Here is a 21,494-nt window from a genome sequence, read left to right on the forward strand (position 1 = left end):
GCTGCCCCTAAACGCAGGGAGTGCCAGTAATGAAAACATTGTTGTGCTTACATATATCAGTGTGGGGATACCATACCATGGAAATGGTGCTTCCAGGAGAAATGTGGTTTCTTTGCAAGCCTGCTGGTGGTCACATTCATCCCTGAGGTGGCTGTATGACAGCCACCATGGAAATGGCTGCCTTTAGACAACTCAGTTGCACTTCATGAAAAGGATCAGTAGGCAAAATTACATCCCACTTAAGCCAAAATAAAGTTAGTAGGAATCAGTGGCCTTACGTGAGCTGTATTGGTTGTTTTTTAATATCTCGCCATTCAAATACTGATGGTGGCTATTTTAGTGTTTTCCTTGGAAGACTTTATGGATGGTAAATGTAATGATAAAGAAAAATGATGGGCTGACTCGCGTGATTTTAAGGATGAGAAATTATTGTTATTTTACACCTTGTAGGAAATAACCTGTTAAAGCCTCTGTGACTGTCATAACAACAAAACAACAACAACAACAACAACAACAGTCCTCTTTATGTAGAAATCTTATGTCTAGGCATGATTAACTCTGACCTGGGTGCATATAATGAAGCAGATGTTTCAAGTCCCTGGATAAATAACTCTGACAACTACAAATGTTATAGTGACATGGAAATATGCCAGATAAAAGAATTGAAGGATTAAGTTCAATACAACACTGATTCAACCTAGGTTGTTGCATATAGTAGTATAATAATATGTGCATTTAAAGCATAATTCATATTACATGAAAACCTTGGGGTTTTCTCCTCTTTCTCCAGCATTGTATCCTGCATTTTCATACTTGTTTCTGGTTTCTTTCTGGTTTCACTTCCTTCCTGAAGCTATTGAAGCTTTGGGGGTTTGAAAGATTTTTTTAGATTCATTACATTAGCATTGATATATTAGCACAGTTATCGTAGGCTGAAATCCCATACCCACTTACCTAGGAATAAGCAAGCCCCATTGAGACATTCTTTTGAGCAGACATGTAAAGGATTGCACTGTAATAGGCTTTTAATTGAACATATTTGCTGTGGTGGTTTCCTCTGGTCAGCTCTATGGTGCTGTTCTCTTTTTCAATTAACGTGCTTGAAAGTGAGTTCAAAGGAATCTATTAGTGTGTATATTCTTGCTCCCAAACTGCAATCTTCATATTACCCTCCAAGTCTGGTATTTAATTTTTAAAAATACATGACATGGTTGCTGATGATTGCTATGTTAAAGCCATGTGTATGTAAGATATGAGTTTGCTGTTAGTATATACGATGTGTTCACACAATGAAAGTGTATGTCAGAATTTTGTGTTTACTTAAAGGAGCAAATGTTTCTTTGGTGCCAAATTCACTAGATGCTTCTAGACATTTTCAGTTTTCACATTTAATCCCTGTCTGATTATTGGACTTGCACTAGGAACCCAGCCCAGTCCGAGTATTCATCAAGGGCTTGTCCTTGATCATTGTAGGCTATATCATTATGAATCTCCACCCATCTAAGTAAAAAGTTCAGAAACATCTGAAGTCATATAGCCATACTCAGAGACAACTCACCGGGGTGCAACAAGTGCAACAGAACATTTAACGTGAGTGGAGGAGGAAGTAAGGGTTTAACCCAGTTGTCATTGTCATCTGACCACAGATGCATCGCCTTCAGTCATTCCTCTACGGCACTTCAGGTTGACTTAAATTTAAGCTGATAAAAAAATTTCTATTTCAGTTTTCAACAAATACAACACAAGGTGATCTGGGTTCATATAACAATATGTAAACTGTGAAGTAATTTTTCCCCATAGCTGTATATGTAATGAAACTGTGGTGGTGGCACTTTTCCCAGAGGCTTAACACTGTACAAAATATGCATTAATATAATGAACTACAGCAACACATTCATTTAACACAGAGATGGGAACCTGTGGCCTTTCAGCTATTGCTGGACTCCAACTCCCATCAACCCCAGCCAGGATGGCCAAAGGTCGGGGATGATGTGAATTGGAGTCCAACAGCATCCGTAGGGCCCCAGGTTCTTCATCCCTTTTTTAACATTGTAACAGTGAAGAATCTGGTCAAATAGCAAGAGTGATACTGTAATAAATGAAATAACTAATATCTCTTTCTAATTGAATGCACACACAACAGTGGGAGAAATTCAGTGTTGCACTGAGGCAGGGGTCCCCAAACTAAGGCCCAGGGGCTGGATGTGGTCCAATCACCTTCTAAATGCGGCCCGCGGGCGGTCTGGGAATCAGTGTGTTTTTACATGAGTAGAATGTGTCCTTTTATTTAACATGCATCTCTGAGTTATTTGTGGGGCATAGGAATTCGTTCATTTTTTCCCCAAAATATAGTCCGGCCCCTCACAAGGTCTGAGGGACAGTGGACCAGCCCCCTGCTGAAGTTTGCTGACCCCTGCACTAAGATGAACGTTCTATGACACATTGCCCAGTGGAATGTTCTTCCCTCACATGCTGTTTTGTGGGTTCTGCTGACTGCCCCTCCCCCGGTCAATTTTGGGGTGCACATGGTCTTCTACTAGAGGGACTTTTGTCAAATTTGGCCCAGTATGAATCAAATAGTGAGAATCAGACTTTTGTGCCTTTCCAATATTATTGAGAATGTTTGTACAATTTCCAGTTTAAGATACTTCATTTTTTTTTCTTTAAAGCTTCTACTAAGAACACGCTCCCCTTCAGAATGTGCAAGAGAATTCAGATTATGAAAGACTCTCATTAATATAAAATGATAAAATTACATCTGGATTAGTATTATTTTTTTCATTAAGTCTGCATCCATCTAAGTCTGCTGATAAAAACAGAAAAGAAAGGAAATTTTAAAAAGAAAAGAAAAAAGCTGAAGGGTTTTCATGCTGTTTCCAGAATTACTAATTTTTTTTAATCCAATTTGTTGGGATTGTTGCTAGATTCAGACCAATGCATAAAAACATGCCTTAATCTTTGCACGTCAGTTAATTTTGTGCTGCCAGGAGAGTAGCAGGAGCTTTGTCTGACTTTGTTCTCGGTTTCCAACTACTGCTAGAGTTTTCTATGGAGGCATTGGAACATAGATGCCACTCCCTAGTTCTAAATCAAGTCAGACAAGTTTCCCAAGACAGATTTATCAAACCTTTCGCACTGTAATTGCTCAGTCTCTCAAACCAGCTAATGTGGAGAGGATTATATACCTTTTATAACCCCCATAGTCTTGATAAGCATGGCCTCGCCTGCAAACAGACTTCTTGTACACTTTGTCCACTAGCCTATGCATACTGTTTTCTGAATTTTTAGCTTTCGTGAGAAATGAGATGAAATACAGCAATTGTAGACATCTATGCCATGGCAGAAGGAGGGAGGAAGTCCCCCCCCCCATGTGTGTGTGTGTGTGTGTGTGTGTGTGAGAGAGAGAGAGAGAGAGAGAGAGAGAGAGAGAGAGAGAGTACTGTTTCTAAAAGATACAGGGATTGTGCTCACTCATCATATTTTCCTGGGGATTCCTGGGGAGGTTTCTGAAAGAGATGTTGTGGATCTATAGGAATGGGGAGCCTGCAGCTCTCCAGCTTCAGTCATTCCTGACTATTGGCTATTCTGGCTTGGGCTGATGAGAGGTGAAGTCCTAGAAGGCCACAGGCTAGCCAACCCTGGCCTACGTAGATGGTCAAATTGCCCTGAGGGGAGTTGTGTCAACCCAGGATAGCCTGGGCTTCATTATTACCTTGCCAAGTGTGACAGTTGCAATTGTATAGAGTTCTGCAAAGGTAATAAAAGTAGAATGGTATATATAGTAAAATTGTCTTTGGCAGGAGCTCGGTGAAATAAAGAGGGAGTTGCAAAAAAAAAAAAAGTCTGCAAAACTTTTAAGTCTGGAAAGGAAATGGCCATTTTAAAGACATTGCTGTGGTTAGGGAATAGTAGAGAATGAAAGTCTTGGAGACAATGAAAGAAATGTAGCAAGGACATACCCGTGAACAAATGTAAAAGTCTGTGCTGGAGGTAAAGGGGAGAGATGGAGAGACAGAACGTGTGGTCAGCCTAGCAAGATAAAGTATCCTACCTGTAATGAGTGAGGCAAAGTTAGGGAGGTCAAAATGAGAACAAACCAGACTTTTGGTCCTGCTAACTCAGCACTGTCTAAACTAGGCTTCCTCAAACTCGGCCCTCCAGATGTTTTTGGCCTATAACTCCCATGATCCCTAGTTAGCAGAACCAGTGGTCGGGGATGATGGGAATTGTATTCTCAAAACATCTGGAGGGCCGAGTTTGAGGAAACCTGGTCTACACCATGAATGGCTAACCTGTGGCCCTCCAGGGGTTTCTGGACTCTGCCATTATTCCAAACCACTGGGCATGTTGGGTAGGGCTGATAGAAGCCCAACAACATCTGGTCTTGCAGTGGCTCCATAGGCTTTATCTTGCTTTCCTTCCTATTTAGATTGACAAAATAGAGTCAGGAGGATACTAGGTGATCTCATAAGCTGCAATAAGATATAAGGACTGTGATAGGAACCAAGCTACTTTGAGATGTGTAGGTTACTTTCATCAACAAAATTTTAACTAGGGGTATACACTGAAGACATGACTCAGTTTGGATTCTGCTTTAATGCTTCAGAAAGTGGATTGATTTGGCTAGGACCACTGCAGAAGACACCTGCTTTGTTTAAATCTGAATCTCACATCTGAACAGTCAAGGCTTCTTACATATTTGCTTTGGTTTATATGAGGAAAGGTTCAAATGGCTATGCTACCTACACACACACACACACACACACACACACACTTGTTGACAGAAGTGGATGAAATTTGCAATTTGCAGGTGTAGTTCCATCTTCTGAGGAAATGAAGCCTACCAAATTCAGCTCACACAACTCTCTATGCAATTATATAGAACATCCCAAACACCAAATATAAATATGACATTTTTATTCCACCAAGTGTCTTGTTTCTTTAAATATAGGTTTAACCTAATATGTGCAATACCAAAATCATATCCAAGTGCAATACAGGATTTCTCAAATCCAAAGTTCCATCCAAATATTCCTTCATTCAATAAAGAGAAAAGAATCTCTACAAGTATACTTGTTGCTAAAGGATAATCAACAGACCGGGGGGGAAGCTGTCCTGGGAGTGTTGTAGCTTTTCTCTCAGTCACTCGAATCGCAGTGGCAGTGCCCCAGTTGTGTGCAATCCTAAGCAGGACTCTGATGACGAGATCACTGGATGCAAATCTCTGTTTTGAATATCTTCTTCTAGTTGGCCTGCAATGGAATGCTGAATTATATATAACATGCTGATAAAAGCCTTCATACAATGTAATAAATTTACATTTGAAAATTATTCAAGCAATTACACTTACATATGACAGCAAAACATATGCTCAAATAGAAAACTCAGCTCCATAAATTTGAAAAGGCACTCTGCTCATTCTGTAAGGGTTGATGCAGACACAGCTGTGTGTTCTGCTTAAAAGGGCCATGACTCCAATTACAATCTTCTCCATCAATAGGAAGGATTAATTTAAAAAAAAAACCTCAATTCTGAGTTAAAATTTAAGCCCTTTGGAATGACCAAGTGGAAAATCCACTTGGACTCCAATTGTAATAAAGTCTTTTTGAGATCCAATCTGTTATATGGGTGAGGTTTGAAAACTTGTAGGATCCTGGTGTCGTTCTGGGTCAGGATGACACCATCACTCCACGCTTCAGCATTGGTGACCACACGCTTGAGGTGGTAGATGATTTTGTCTACCTGGGCTCCACCATATCCAGCAATCTCGCCCTCGACACTGAGCTGGACAAATATATTGACAAGGCAACTACGGCAATGACTCACCTCTCCAAAAGGATATGGGAGAATGTGATGCTAATGCCCAATACAAAGTTGAAGGTCTACCAGACTTCCACATGCACTGAGTGAGGAAGATTTGGGGCATCACATGGCAGGACAAAGTCTCAAACAAAGAGGTACTCTCCAAAGCCCACATCCCCAGCGTGTTTGCACTCCTTTCTCAGTGACATCTACACCGACTTGGTCATGTCTAAAGAATGGAAGATGGCAGGATCCCCAAGGACATTCTCTACTGGGAGCTGGCTTCAGGCACCAGGCCTGCTGGCAGACCAACTCTGTGTTTCAATGTTTTTCTGCAAACATAACATTGAAGGCTGGCAACATCAACCCTGCTATGTGGGAATCCCTTGCAGATGACCACAGTGCCTGGAGACAGGTAGTCAGGTCATGCATCCATAGCAGTGACCAACGAAGGAATAACTGCTGGGAGGAGCACAGACAGAAGAAACACCATGGTGCATCTGCAGCAGCACAACTGAATGCCTTCATCTGTCCTAGCTATAATGAAATGTCTCTCCCATATCGGTCTCTACAGCCACAGCAGGTGCTGTAACCTTCCAACAGGTTGACTTCACCCCCAAAGGCACACTCCTCCATTGTCTCCCAAGACAGATGGATGCCAACCAACAACTGAATTATAAACCCTTGCTTTTGAAACATATAATACCATTTTCTTCCAAATATAAAAATATGTTTATAGGATGTGTTAATAACCAACCCAGTGTCAGATGTTTGTCCTCAGTAAAATTAAAAGCAGAAATGATTTTTTGTCAGTTTTTTTAGTATCTCATGCATTTGGTAAAACTTGGCTGCCTATTTGTAGCTCCTGGAGATTTTCTGCACTCGTGCTTCTGCCTTTGTGTGGGAGAATATTGTTTGTTCCACTTAGTTTCATAGAATCATATAGTGGCAAAGGTCGCTGAAAGTCCCTCTGACAGTGTTGGATATTCTTGATAGGTGGGCGCCCAGGATTGTGGCTCCCAGAAGGAAAGATTCTCAGAAGGTAAGATTCTTCACCCACTTTATGCCAATGACTTTATCCATGGCTGCCACATGCCCAGATTCTCATTCAAGTACACCCTCCATTCTTTGCTATTCACCACTGCAATCCTAGTGAGAATGGGGCCACCATCACACCATGCATTTTGTCTCACTACGGCACCACTTTAAATAGTTGTGGCTATCCCCAAATAATTATCGGTGCTGTAGTTTGTTAAGGGTGCTGAGGGTTGCTAGGAAACTCTTATTCCTCTCACAGAGCTATGATTTCCAGAATTCCTTGGGTATTCTTTGTGGGAAGCCATGACTCTTTGAAGTGGCACCATAGCCAAATAAAGTAAATGGGAATCCTACACAATGCAGCAAGAGGCTGGTTTGATCCATTACAGGTCAGTTCTCCTGGACACAAAGCAACACCCACAACTTCTGTTTCACAGCAGTTTGGGACAAAAATTGCTTCTGTTCCAATTAGGGCCTGCATGGAGGATGAAGAGATGTAGTTAACATAGAAATATCCAGCTTGTCCATAGCCTACTGTGGTGCTATGATGCAAGAGTCACATCCATTGTTCTGCCCTCTTTTGCCTCTGGCCCTGCCCGTAACTGGCATGTGTGCCCCAAAAGCTTGCCCAAGAGGTAACACAGTCCTCAGGATGAACAGGATGAATGCAGCTGCAAGATTGCTGATACAGAGAGGTGACAGGACATGACATCAGATCTTCTCACACACCACTGATCCTACTGTGACTTTTGGAGCCACACCCTTCAGTTTCTTTTTTTTAACAAAAAGAGTCCAGAGTAAAAATCTGTCCCAAGAAGAATACTAGGAAGAGTGAAAGCCTTCAGACAGTCTCCATCACTTTTGTGGTCATCCACACTTTGTCCAAACTGAGTTATGCCACATGCCTCCATTTGTATCCCACAAATCCTCAGGAAGACAGTAAAGCTGTTGCATTGCTCCCTGTTTAACTGGTCAAAGATAGACTTCTGCTTGTCACACCTGTTAATGTGTGTGTGAGATTACTCAACCAAATAAGCTTTTCAATACATTTTAAAAACACTATTCTTTTCAAAGAATATCAAGCTGATCTAGGGAACTAGATAATAAATACAATAAGAAACAAAAGGGACACATTTACTCCCAATGAGCTATATACTGTGAGTACCGGGACTACGATGCTTCCATAACTCCAAGGACTTCAATGGAGGATCAGCTTTGTATATTGAGTCTTCAGGCATTAAAATGAATGGGGAAATCTGAAGGCAGAGGAGCTACTATGAGAACGGGGGGGGGGGTTATTATTTTTAAACTTTGCTTTATTTATATGGCAACTTTAATTCACATTGCTTCTCAAAACTGGAAGTAAGCAGAAGACTGCTATTGGCATTCTCTTCAGTTAAGCTGGCACCAGAAAGATCTGTATGATCTCAAGGAAAGGGGACAAATCTAAAGTTTGTGTTTGTTCTTTCCTTCTGCTTCTCCAGTTCCATCATTTACCAATGGCTGGAGGAACCCATATAAGAATATTATTGGAGGGAGTTGGAAACATGACCTCCACATGCCCACAGGAAGTGGGCTCCTAGGACTTAGAGCAGCAATATCAAAATGGATTGTGAAACTATGGATTTAACTTAGGATCCTGCCGTTGTGTGGACCTGCCCAAAATTTACAAGTGCAGCTTTTTGTGTTGTGGTAGTGGGTAATTCTGACTTTCATTCAGTAGTTCCCCAGTACAGCCCTTCTTGTCTCTCTCTATAATGCTCTCTTTGGTGCCCAACAAAGTGTTTCATCGCAAAAAGTATCAAGGTGTGTCTCTGGCTTTCCCCCTGGAGCAATAATGATGTTGTCAAGCATTTCAAGACCTGCCCAAAGGTTTTGGGTGGAGGAACACACTTGGTTAAGCAGCATCTTCGGTGCTCTGATCTGAGGAAGTCAGAGACTCCTCCAAAGCCTGGGTGAAAGAACATCTACGCAGTGTCTTTTTACAGGCACTGTCACAAGGGGTGGGGGGGAAGGGCACAGCCACCTGGAGTGCTATCGTCCCTTTCTTGGACCTAAGAGACAACAGATGCAATGGACTGGCTTCCTTACAGAACAGCTGCTGTGCTGTTCATTTTAACGGTAAGAATGGATTTTAAGAGAATTGTTTTCAAACCCAGTGTTACTTTTCAAGTTCTTGTGCTGGCGATGCTGGTAATTCTCTGTGCTTTGCTTATTCCTGCATTGTAAATTGGAAGTGAAGACTGGGGAGTGGGGGGGGGAGACTTTTGTTGCAATTCTGTATTAACTTGCTAGCCAGTAAATCCCATAGAAATTGCCCAAGCTTACTTCTGAGCAAACGATCATGGGATTGCCCAGTAACAAAACCACCCATTTACTCTAAATATAATTAAATCCATTTATTTAGATGTTTAATATCCAAAACAGAGAGCCAGATACTACTAGGAGAGGGCTCATTGCACATTGTAATCAATGGATGTGTTAGTCAAGGGTCTAGTTCAAGTATGACTTAGTTGAAAGCCACTCTATATAACAAGCAGTCCCTTGTTATCTGTTTTTGCTAGTATGCTTTCTAGCAAAAAAAAGTGGAAACATTTGGACAAACTCTTTCAATCTTTATCCAGGCATATATTGTTTTTCCTGTGCTGCATGAAAATTGTATAGTTTGCTGTTTATTATTAGGATTTGGTGCTCAAATCCCTCGGAGTTAGATTTCTCCAGTCTGTCAATGAAAACCTGCTTCTAGATACATGTGCAAACAGGAAAATTGGTCAGCATGGCACTTCTTTATGTAAGAGCTTTGGGCTGCATTTGTTTTTCTTATACACAGGAAAGTGCTATCTGTGGAAGAAACGGCATTTAGACATGTTGAAGCAATCAAATGTTGAGAGATTGTAGAGACAGAACTTGGTAGACTTGCAGGCCTTGTTGCATAGCCCATATTTTCGTGTAACTCCATTTATCATAATTTGTATTGCTTTTTCTTGAACTTAGAATGGTTGCAAGCAGGGCTTTTTCAGCTGGAACTTGCTGGAACTCAGTTCCGGCACCTCTCAGATGGGCACCATTGCCATTCTAAGTGAATGATGGAGGTGTTCATGAAGAATTCTGACACAAAAACAGCACTAGTTGCAAGTGACCTTATAACCTTAAGAATGCTACAGAATTCTTTGCAATCTGTTCTTAAATAGGACTTCAGACCAAATGTAAATTCGCACACACACACACCCCACACACACCTTTTCCTACTGGTAATGTATCAAAATTTTCTAAGAGGATGTGGCAGAGCGAAACTCTGCAGTTCATTGCTCAAAGGAAAGAAGCAATGCCCGATTAACAATTTCACACTTGATAAATTAGAACTAATCAATGAAGTCAGCTGCCAAGTGAATAACTTAAGGGTTGGCAAAAGGCAAAGGAATGAATCAGTACCTACATGCTTGGTGCAACATTCAGGTCTCTTCAAAGCCTGGAATGTTGCTTGCTCTTAGAAATTAGACTGGGCCATTGATACATCTTTTTCATTATTATCTGTAGACCAAGACCCAATAATTAAATAACATGCATTTCTTAAGGCTGGGGTTTAAGTAAAGATGTTTATATGTTAGATGTGCCCTCTGACATTTATTTGGGAAGAGTGTCTCTTTTAGCATATGAAACAGGTTTGTTTTTAGCCATCTTTTGACAAAGCTGAGAAAATGTCTATAAACACAGGTGTCGTCTGTAGAGGCCTTCACCCAAATAATTGTGCAACTATTCCAATGAACCCAACGGGGTGTGGGTCTTTTAAAGTGAATGGGGTTTTCCTTTGAAGTTTATAACTTTGCATTGCATGGGTGGGGAGGGGAGAAAGGCCAATAATCTTACAAGCTCTTCAGCATATCCAAATCTTTGCTTGAGATCATGATCACTGAGGGGACTTCACAGACAGAAGTAAGAGAAATCTCTTCCTAATGTGGAGTTTCCCGAACCACAGAATCTCTCTCTCTCTCTCTCTCTCTCTCTCTCTCACACACACACACACACACACACTGTCTGTTCTGATATGCATGTGAACCAGTGCTAATATTCTAGATAACAGAAGAACAGAAAAAAACCAAAAGTTTAAACTAGCAATTTTATTTTGAAACAAATTTTCTGGTCTAGGAGGGAGTCAATGTATCTTTCCCCATCTGATCTGAATTTTCAACACCTGCTTGATCCAAAGAGTACTCACTGCAAAATACTGTTTTTTTATGTTTGGGCTGTGTTCATAGTACTTGTACAGGCTTGCTTCATGAAGGCAGTGCATTTTTCCTTTACCACCTGCCTGATGAAAACTGGTTTATGCCATCTCCACTTGGCCAATTCTCTTGTTTATTGTTTCACCCAGACACCTTCATTTTCCCTTCTAATTATTAAAATAAAAAGCTAGATTACTGGCATGTATTTTTAATGAAGCGTCACAGCAAACTGAGAGGACTAAGTAATCTTATCCAGGATGAGGCATTGCACACAGGTTTGTGATGATAATCCAGTATTAGAGTTCAGCATGTTTAAGACTTTTGAAAGATAGTCTGGATGGTGACCTGAATGGCTACAGTCTAGTGCATGCTCAGAGCTCAGTTACAGGATCACTTGGCACATGGGTGGTGTGTCATGCACCAAAATAAATGGGTTATTTAATGATGCCACCACAAACCTTCCTATTGCGAGCTGAACTTGTGGCATATGATCAGAGGCCAATTTGTATAATGAATCAGTTATCCTTAGGGACCCTGCATATTCCCTATACTGCAGCCCAAGAAAAGTACAATTTATCTATTAAGCAGTGATATAAATTCTTCCCATTCACTCTGAATAAAAGGCATCCTAGGTTTCCAAAGCTGACTATTTGCTACATCCATTAGCTCAAAGGGATGGTGCTGGCTTTCTACATAATTAGAAACAAGTGTCACATATATGGATTTGTTACCTAAACTTGGAAGAAAAACAAATTTGAAAATTGTTGACAAAATTATTTCTGGAATTCAGGATTTGGCCCATAGTTCTGCTGGTATCCTTGAAATACAATTACCTTTCTTAATTAAAAACAAAACAAAACAAAGAAGCTATTAACATTCATGAATACAATGACTTAGCTTGGATTTAAACATCAACTTTTTTAAAAAAAAGAAACATTACTTGAAGACAAATACCAGGTACCTAGATATTTAGGCCTGAATCATGAATGCAATTACATGGATACACATCCTGTTTGAGTTGTTGTTGATTTCTGTGGGATTTCTAACCATATAATGGTGTTTAGGCTTGGAGATGCCATCTGCCAGGATTTTGACTGCAAAGTTACAGAACTTTGGAAATAAATGCAGTAAAAGGAAAGATCTAATCTTCTTCAGTGGGAGTTTTGGCGCAGGAATAAAATGCATAGTCCAAAATGCTGACACAACTGCACACTACAATGGCACAAAGATGACTAATAGTATAATGCGCTTGAATACTCAGCCCTGTTCACAGCAATACCCTGCCTGACTTCAAAGAGACAGGTTCAACTCCTAAGAAGAACAGCACTGGGAAAGAGAACAGATCAGGAATTAAGGGCATGTTCAGTCACTTGGATTCAAGTAGGTGGAGCAGGGAGTATGCCATAATTGCATATAATATTGCCTTGGCACTGATAGTAGTTAATTAATTCATGTTTGTAAATGGCTTTGAAGTAGAAGTTGTGGAGCAGCATATTAAAGTAATGGAACTCTGAAGCTGATCTCTTCTGCAGTCTTGCAAATCTGAAATAGCTACTCAGACTTTGGGGATCTGGGCTCAAACATTTAAAAAATTCAATTTTTTCAATTCATCCCTTAAACAACACATGGGCTAATACATCCTTACTTGGAAGTAAGAGTCCAACTGCGGTTACTCCCAATTAAGTGTGTTTAGGATTTCGGCTTCAAGCATCGGAAGATCCGTAACTTCAGAAATCCTGTCTGAACAGTGGAATAAATCACTATACTAGCAAGAGTCGAACAACACCCACAAAGGAATGCACATGCTGATTTAACTTCCATCCAGTGAAATGCATGGGAAACTTTTAGAGGCAGGCAGGAATCTGCATGCATCTTGGAAACTCTTGACTGTATTAATGAGTGCTGGTTTCTGGAGTGTCCACTTTCCTTTCTCAAAATCCACATAAGCATCTTGAATTTACCACTGTTCTTGTTGGCATGAGAAATTTAGCAAATTTTGCATCAAAGCAAATGCAGCAAAACACTTATTTCTTGGCCTGGTGCACATAACTTAATATGCCACAATAAATCATCCCCCACATCGAGTAAAAATATCAAATATTAAGTTTAGATCAAGGAACATTTCTCCCACACCATGCTGCTGTATATTGCAACCAACTATGCCCTTGATTGATGGCTTACTAATGACCTTTGGTGCATTGGTGAATGTTGTGCTAGGATTGGGGAGACCTGGACTCAAATTCTCAAAGAGCCATGAAACTTACTGGGTGACTTGGGGCCAGCCGGTATATATCTTAGCTTAACGTACCTTGCAGGGTTGCTGTGAGTATAAAATGGAGGGAGAACCATGTTGGCTGTCTTCAGCTCCTTGGGGGAAGGTGGGATATACACATAAAAATTAAATATTAGTAATAAAATACGTACGTACGTACTTACATACATACATACAATCATTCATCCCTCAATGATGAGAGACTTACAGTGGTCATAAGTAAAAGGAGTAGTTCCACTACATGGACAATGTTCATGAGAAGTTGTTTTTTAAAAAAATATATACATTCTTCTCCTTTTCAGAAGCAGAACTGGCAGGAAACAATCTTCTTCCCTTTTTGCAAAAGAAGAAATAAACACATATATGTTTCCCCATATTAGTTCTTAGTTAAGATAGCAAAAACAATGCATACTCATCAGTTGCAGTTAGTGCATCTCTGTTGAAAGTGGGCAAAAATACCATTAGCAAGATCTCCTATGCAAACCCCACCAAAATCCATGAAAACATTATTATGATGCTTTTATATGTAGTCCCATGCCTCTCAAAGGAATTTTTGCAGGAAAAGTTATTTGTGTTCTATTCATTATGTAATTCATAGATTTAAGAATGGCAACATATGCTATATTATAGACAGTCTTAACCAGAGGTCTGCAAACTTTTTCAGCAGGGGGCCGGTCCACTGTCCCTCAGACCTTGGGGGGGGGCCACTATATTTTGGAGAGAAAAAAATGAACAAATTCCTATACCCCACAAATAATCCAGAGATGCATTTTAAATAAAAGCACACATTCTACTCATGTAAAAACACCAGACAGGCCCCACAAATGACCCAGAGATGCATTTTAAATAAAAGCACACATTCTACTCATGTAAAAACACGATGATTCCCAGACTGTCTGTGGGCCGGATTTAAAAGGGGATTGGGCCGGATCCAGCCCCCGGGCCTTAGTTTGCCTACCCATGGTCTTAATACTATGTGCTAGTTCCATTGAGCTTTCTACCAGAATATTTCCATTAGAAAGTAACGCTCAACAAGACTAGTAAGAATGTTTCATTCCAAGAGACACATACTATATAGAGGATGGGGTAAATCATGTGTGTCTCTAACAGCAGTTGTAGCAATTCTAACAATGACTTCAGACAACTCCTACACTTCTACAGGAAAACCAATGAATGTCTAACGGGGGGGGGCATATCTGTGGAATGGATGATTTTGAATGCACTTTGATGTGCATTAGATCTGTGAAGTCCATGATTATTTGGCATTCATTTGCACTGCACTTAAGGCCTTTTCACTATTTCAGTCCACAGTAGCCAAAGGGAAAAGTCAACCCTACTTGACATCCTTTTGTCTGCTTGCCACCACAAACACTCTGAATTTAACTCTGAACATATTGCAGAAAATTACTACATATGTAGCTTTTAAGAACCAGGTGTAGCCTTAGGGAAGTGGGAAGTAGTATTGGTACAAGATCTTCCAGCACTGTGTTGCTCCCAATACCATTTCTTACTTCCCTAAGACTGTACATGGTTCTCAAAACACCTACATATGTGGCATTTTTTCCTCTAATATTTATTTTTATTGACAATTTTAAGTGGTATAAAAATGTTATTAAATAAACAGATAATAAAGTATGTCATAAGTTTGTCATGACAGCAGAGCTAAGAAAGATCACCATCCATTTTGGAAATAAGAAGTGCTAAATAAGTTAGCAGTCATAGCAAGCATTCGTGTTGCCTGGACCACAGTAGAAGAGAAATGGAGGGGCAAACTAGAACTTTCTCATGGGATGGTGAGGCAAAACCACATGCTGAATTTTAGTTGGTTAATGCTTACTAAATGCAGACCAGGCCCATCTTTATAGGTGGAGTAGATCTGCCTTTGTTCTTTGAGGTAATAAACTGTGCCTGAGTGTCAGTAGTCATCTTTTGTGCTCTGTTCATTCAAATATTTGGAGAAAATAGTTAGTGCAGACTCAAAAGGGGCTGCCCTTTAGCCTGCCTATGAAGTAGTCATTGATAACATCTGTTGGAATACAGCCCTCCTGGACTGTACCACTTCAGAGTTATTTGGATAATTATTCTCCTTGGGTTGCTTGCGGGTTTCCTGCCCCTTGGAGTTCCCCTCCCCCAAAGTTTTCTGTACTTCTGCGAATATTGGGTTTCTCATAGGCCTGTTGCTAATTACCTCTTGTGGGGTGGTGGGTCTGTTTTGGCGACATAAGCAATAGCACCTGAACATCAGAAATAGAATGAACCTGCAACACAGCAACATTTTGCAGTGCCACATATTTTGGTGTTCATGATTACATCCAGTCACCCATGCTCTTCCCCCACCCCCACCCACCCCAACAATCAGTCAGGATTCTGTGGCCAGGCCATAATTGAATATGCTCGGTCTTATTCATTTGTTTGGGGAAATTCACTTGGACTTTCCCTCCTGAAGATTGCTCTTTATAATTCTGCATACAAAACTCGCCTCTTGCAAGTAGATATTGACACTTTGGCTACAGAAGGACTGATACTTAGATCTCTAATTTGGAAACAGAGCCTTAATTCCCCCCCCCTCAATCTGCTTCAACTCAAACTTGCTAACATATCAGAAATTATTTATTTATTGATTTATTTGCACCCTGACCATCTGGCTGGGTTTCCCCAGCCACTCTGGGAAGCTACCAACAAAATACTAAAAATACAATAAAACACCAGACATTAAAAACTTCCCTAAACAGGGCTGCCTTCAGATGTCTTCTAAAAGTCAGATAGTTGTTTATTATTAGTTAAATTGTATGCCCCCCCATCTCAGCCCACATATTATAAATCAGCTTTCTCCAAGTGATGATCTCCAGCTATTTTGGACTACCACTCCCATCAACCTCAACCAGGCTCATAGGAGCCAACTCCAAGGGGGTGAGGTCCCTTTGCCCCCCAATAAAATATTTGAGGGCCCCCCCAAGTTGATGGACATTGCCATTCAAATGGTGTGTGTGCTGAGCCTTGTGATTATGTGGGGCAGGGTTTACCTGGACCGCCCAATATTTTATTCAAATTGGCACCCCTGGCCAGAGTGATGGAAGCTGAATGCACCATGTTGAGAATGGTTGTTGTAAAATTACCATCCATACAGATGCTCAGATGACTGTGTTTCTCATAAAGCTAACCTGTCTTTTATGTAACCTGTAAAACAGAGTTTTATTGGACTCTCATTCATATATATTTTAAAAGATGTCAACTGTTGCTAGTTTGCTGTGAAATTTACATTGGGTTCCCCACCACCACCACAACCATCATCTACATTTTTCCTTTTGGCTTTTGCTCCTCAAGTTCCCAATCTTTTTAACCTGCCAAAAGCAGTCTAAGTAAATTGATGATGATGGGAACTTTGGGGAATCTGCCTGCCCACGTGCACTCAAATAGAGGAATTCAACATGGTGCTATGTTTGTCATTCTGTCAGGGCAAACATATCACTTTGCCAAACAGAATAATCCTCTCCTAAACGTGCTGTTCTGGGGTTTTGCCTGATACCACCCATGTCAATTTTGGAGGCGCAGGAAACAAACAGGGAGATGAGGGGGGAAGCCCCTTATGCAAGTGGAAGTCCAAGACTCAGTGAATCTTGCCCAAAATAATTTGCTAAATTTAATTGAAGTTAATAGAAAAGGCAGGAATCCAAAGTACTCTATATATACAACCAGATGCTTCTCCCTGAACATCCTGATTTCTTGTTCCAATCACATCTGTTCATGCTTTGTTGGAGAGTGCTCTTGAAGGTCTTCCACATTTGAGATGTGACTTGTCAGTCAGGAAAAAGGTAGAACCTCTAAAGCAGGGGGGGGGCTTTGCATCCCAAAAGCCACATCCCCTTGTGGAAAACCTTGTGGAGGGCACATGCAAGATCCAAAGTGTTGGGGGTAGAGGGGAACAGTAATGGTGATTCTTACCTTTGCATCATAGGCTACATTCCAGCCACACCTAAGTCAGGGGTTTCTATAAGCAAATAACTCCATCCTGCATTCAGGCAAGGAAGTGTCATTTTCACAGTGCAAGGTCCTGTTCCAGCCAGGTTAACATTCAAGGAGGCTGTGAAACAGAACTTGTGAGGGGTGTGGCCTGCGGAGGGGTTGTGGTCTAGGGAGAGTCTCAGGGTCAGAAAGAAGGATCTCCTGAGCTTGAAGTTCTCCACCATATCTCTAAAGTTTTGTTGTGTGCGATGCCAGCATGTTGTTCTTTGGCTTTTGGGCACAGTTATAACTGAAGGTCAGTGAGAGAATGAGCTGAACAGTTGTCTGAAGAAGGGTGATAAAAAAGGCTGTATGTTTCTACTAGTTCACTCAGCAAGCATTCTCTCCAATACAATCTGATACCCCAATAACAATGGCTTGCGTTTAAAGAGGAGGAAGCAGCTGTCTGAACAAGTGTGAAGAACACACAGGAGTTACTAACCCTTTTGGACCTGTGGCCACATTTGCAAGCTGGGAAAACTGTTGTTGGCCACTGAAACCTCACTGCACCCAAGCACTCCCCACAACCTATTCTATTCATTACGGAGTGTCATCAATATGCAGATGACACCCCAACTCTATCTCTCTGTTCCAACTGAGTCAGGAGAGGCAGTTAAACCAGTGCTTGGAGGCAGTGATGGGTTGGCTGTGGGCCAATAAACTCCAGCTGAATCCTGAAAAGAAAGAAGTGTTATGTGTCCCAAGTCCTCTGGAACGAGCAGATCCATAGTCTGGGGGCGCTCCTTGATTCAACACTGTCACTGGAGTCTCCGGCAGCCTCTGTGGGTGAAGGGTGTTGAGTAGGGGACCTGTGGGTGCCCAGGATGGTGTGTGCAAAAAAAATTCACTAATGAAATTCTTGGAGTTGACTTACTTTTATTTTTGTTACTAGATTAAGACATGGCTGACTGAAGTTTGTATGGTCACTTGAGCATGATCTCATTTTCATCTAATATTTGCATTCTGTAAAAAAAAAAAAAATCTCTGGTGTGAATATAAAGATATCTGTTTGCACAGTGTAGTGCTTTTAAATATGCAGCCAACATGAGGACAGGCCCTAAAAAAAATCTGCTTGTAATCTGATGCATATCTTACAATATAGATTTAGGGAGTTTTTCACTGACTTGCATTTTACATTCAAGAATAAAATGAGAAATTGTTCTTGTTTTGGCTATTCATTATACAGATGCTTGCAACTTCATATTTACATACTGCATTCCCTAGTAGTGAGAGGTGCATGAAATGCATTGGTTTAATTGAAGAGGTGCCAGTAATGTGAAGGAAAATATACAGGAGAGGGAATGGACCTGTTCAAGGACACTGTGGAATCAGATTCTTGCTTTTAATCTGTATACATTTTAGCAATATGAAGGCTGATGATGCAGTCTTTGAAAGACATAGATGAGATGGGTTTCTACGAGCTCTATAAGTGGGGGGAAATTAAGGTGAGCATTGCGCTAACTGTTCTTTCTTGTTCCACTTCTAGGTATCCTTGGAGTTCAGCACTGCTGCTTTTCATGTTCAGGTAATTTAATCACCACAGTGTTATTAGCAGCACAACCATATATATTCTTGTCTAGTTAGACAATGAGACTTAGGCTCAATGAGACTTACTCCCAGGTATGTGTAAATATCAAGGAGTAGAGTCTATTTAGTACAGTGGGACTTCTGAGGGATTTGTTTGTTTTTGTTTGCTTTTTAAAGCATAGGATCACTATGTAAAGCAGCTACTTGCTGGTGCATCCTAAAAAACTATTACATATGAACCAAAGACTTGCAGACGAAACACCCTATTTTGAACCGTTACATGAAATTCAGCCCTCCTCCAGCTCTTCTTACCCACCGTACACATCCTTTCCTGCACATGGGCCTTATTTTCACACGTTCCTCCTGTCTCCTTCAGAACCCTGACCCTGAGTCACCCACTTTTCCATCAAACCACATTCAATATTCAGAAGAACTGGTCCTCATAGTGTTCATTTAGTCCTTTTAATGCTCATGTGCTGTTTGTTCAAGGTGAAAGAATGGGATGAAAAAGGTATGGAGAGATGGAAAAGCCACCACAGGCAGAAACGAGAATGGATTAAATTTGCTGCAGCCTGTAGAGAAGGGGAAGATAATTCAAAGAGGAATCCAATTGCAAGGGTAAGTTCCAAGCAAATCAGAAGAGTTGTAAATTACTAAGCAACACTTGTAGATTACCAAGCAAACAAGGCAGAGATCCTCCCATGTACTGACTAAGTAGCAAAGGCCACTGGGCTTAAATAAATGACTCAGCAGTTTCAGTGTGCGAAACTTACAGCAAAGGTTGATAATGAGGAAAAACATAAAAGTACCAACAACTGTTTTTTTTTTACAGTCTAGGAGCTTTCTTTGGAAAGTGTGGTGTCTTTTTTCCTGTAATATATACACTTTACAATCAAGGTTAGTTGTGTGACTAGGACTAAGGGTGCATGAGCCTAGCCAGGATTTTTGTAAGGGGGCAGGGTTTTGTTATGGGGGGGGCAGAACTTCAGATTTGTATTGATTTGTATTGATTTAGGGGGGACAGCTACCCCCACCCCCCTTTGCTACACCCCTTTTACTAGGGTGGGAGTCAATTAAGTGTTACTCAGTGTAGGGCTACTTTAATGTATTCATTTCAATCGATCTATTCTGAATAAAATTTAGTTGACTTACTACCCTAATGGTTTGTGACATGACACAGTGCTGGAATCTGTTTTCTTCTTCAGGGTTGAGTCCTGGAGCGGGGGGAGGATAATAATAAGTAAAAGTGTCTCTCAGCACATACAAAATAGTACCCTCCCCTCACTACTGAGGAAACACAGCCTATCACCATGGACTCAGACAGGAGAAGCAAGCTCTCAGTCAGGTTCAGTCCCCTGTATCAATAAATAATACACTGGCTAACAACCTGAAGTTGCAGCTGCCGGCAGGAGAAGCCCCTCAACAGAGTTCCACTCCTGCAGTGTTCCTGCAAGTGCAAGGAGGCAAGGAAACTCTTGTCTGTTCCCCCCCCCCCTACAACTCATTGTGCCCCTTCAATTTGCCCTGGAGGCTTGGGGGATATCATCAAAGTTAGTGCTGCCTCCCCATCTTCTCCTCTCATGCCAGCTTCAGCACTTATATCCTGGTTTCACATTTTGATGAATAAACCAGGATGAAACCACAGTTTGCATTTTGGAGATAGCGGGAAACCGTGGTTTAAAGAAACAACCATCAAAATATCATAGCTGGCGTGTGAGCAGAAAGGGGGGTTGGAAGGATGGGGATGACACTGCAGGAATGACACTTGCTCCTAGGTTAATAAACCATGGTTTATTAAGCCAAGGTCTACATCTAAAGCAGCACCAAAGTATGCCAGCTGCATGAAAGAAGTAACAAAATCTTCCTCTTTTTTTGTTACTACACTGCTAATATGAGTAGGCCATCTCACGAGAATGTTCTTCGAACACAGAGCCATTTGTACACATTTAAATAAATAAAAAATAAATACCCAAGTAAATCTAGAATTGAGAAAAACATGGCTAATTTTGGTTTTTTTGTTTTCTGTTGCAGATCCGATCAGATTGCGAAGAAACTCAGTCACTTATATACAGAATCTCCGGAGTAGGAATTGATCAGCATCCTGTTGGAGTGTTTATCATTAATCAAAAGACGGGGGAAATTAATATAACAAAAATAGTAGACCGAGAGGAGACGCCAATGTTTGTTGTAAGTACTATATGTTTGCAAAACTATATCTTCTTTTCCCTCTACTACTAGAATATCTGAAGGTTATTATTTCCGCATATTAGTCTATTTGCTTAGTAAGGTTACCTCAGGCTGCTAACCATGATGGCTATGTATGCTTCTGAATGCTAGTTCCTGGAAACCGCAAGATGAGGGGGAGTGCTCTTGCACTCAGGTCCTGCATGCAGGCTTCCCACGAGCATCGGGCTTCCCATTGCAAGAAAAGGATGCTAGACTAGAAGAGCCACTTGGCTGATCCATCAGGGTTGTTCTTACACCCCTCAACATCGCAGATACATCTGGTGGGAACTACAGGGCCTTTTAAGCAGCAACACACAATTTCTGGGACTTCTTTGTTGTAGACTAACGGTGGTGATTTTATAACCTAAGTGGCTATTGGACAATTATTATGGTGGTTTTTTGTT

The 21,494-nt window shown here is 40.9% G+C and overlaps 1 protein-coding gene across 1 annotated transcript in view; it reads left to right on the top strand.

The window, feature by feature from the left end:
* The first annotated feature begins 8,717 nt into the window (after positions 1-8,717).
* Positions 8,718-21,494, top strand: part of LOC117049939 (desmoglein-1-beta-like) — a 29,291-nt gene continuing 16,514 nt past the window's right edge. Inside the window, exons 1-4 of the mRNA XM_033155086.1 lie at positions 8,718-8,961; positions 18,824-18,862; positions 19,354-19,482; positions 20,896-21,051. Coding sequence (XP_033010977.1) covers positions 8,914-8,961; positions 18,824-18,862; positions 19,354-19,482; positions 20,896-21,051 — 372 coding nt within the window. The 5' untranslated portion in view covers positions 8,718-8,913. The remainder of the gene's footprint in view (positions 8,962-18,823; positions 18,863-19,353; positions 19,483-20,895; positions 21,052-21,494) is intronic.

Source organism: Lacerta agilis, chromosome 7, assembly GCF_009819535.1.
Source record: "Lacerta agilis isolate rLacAgi1 chromosome 7, rLacAgi1.pri, whole genome shotgun sequence".
Classification (NCBI taxonomy): domain Eukaryota; kingdom Metazoa; phylum Chordata; class Lepidosauria; order Squamata; family Lacertidae; genus Lacerta; species Lacerta agilis.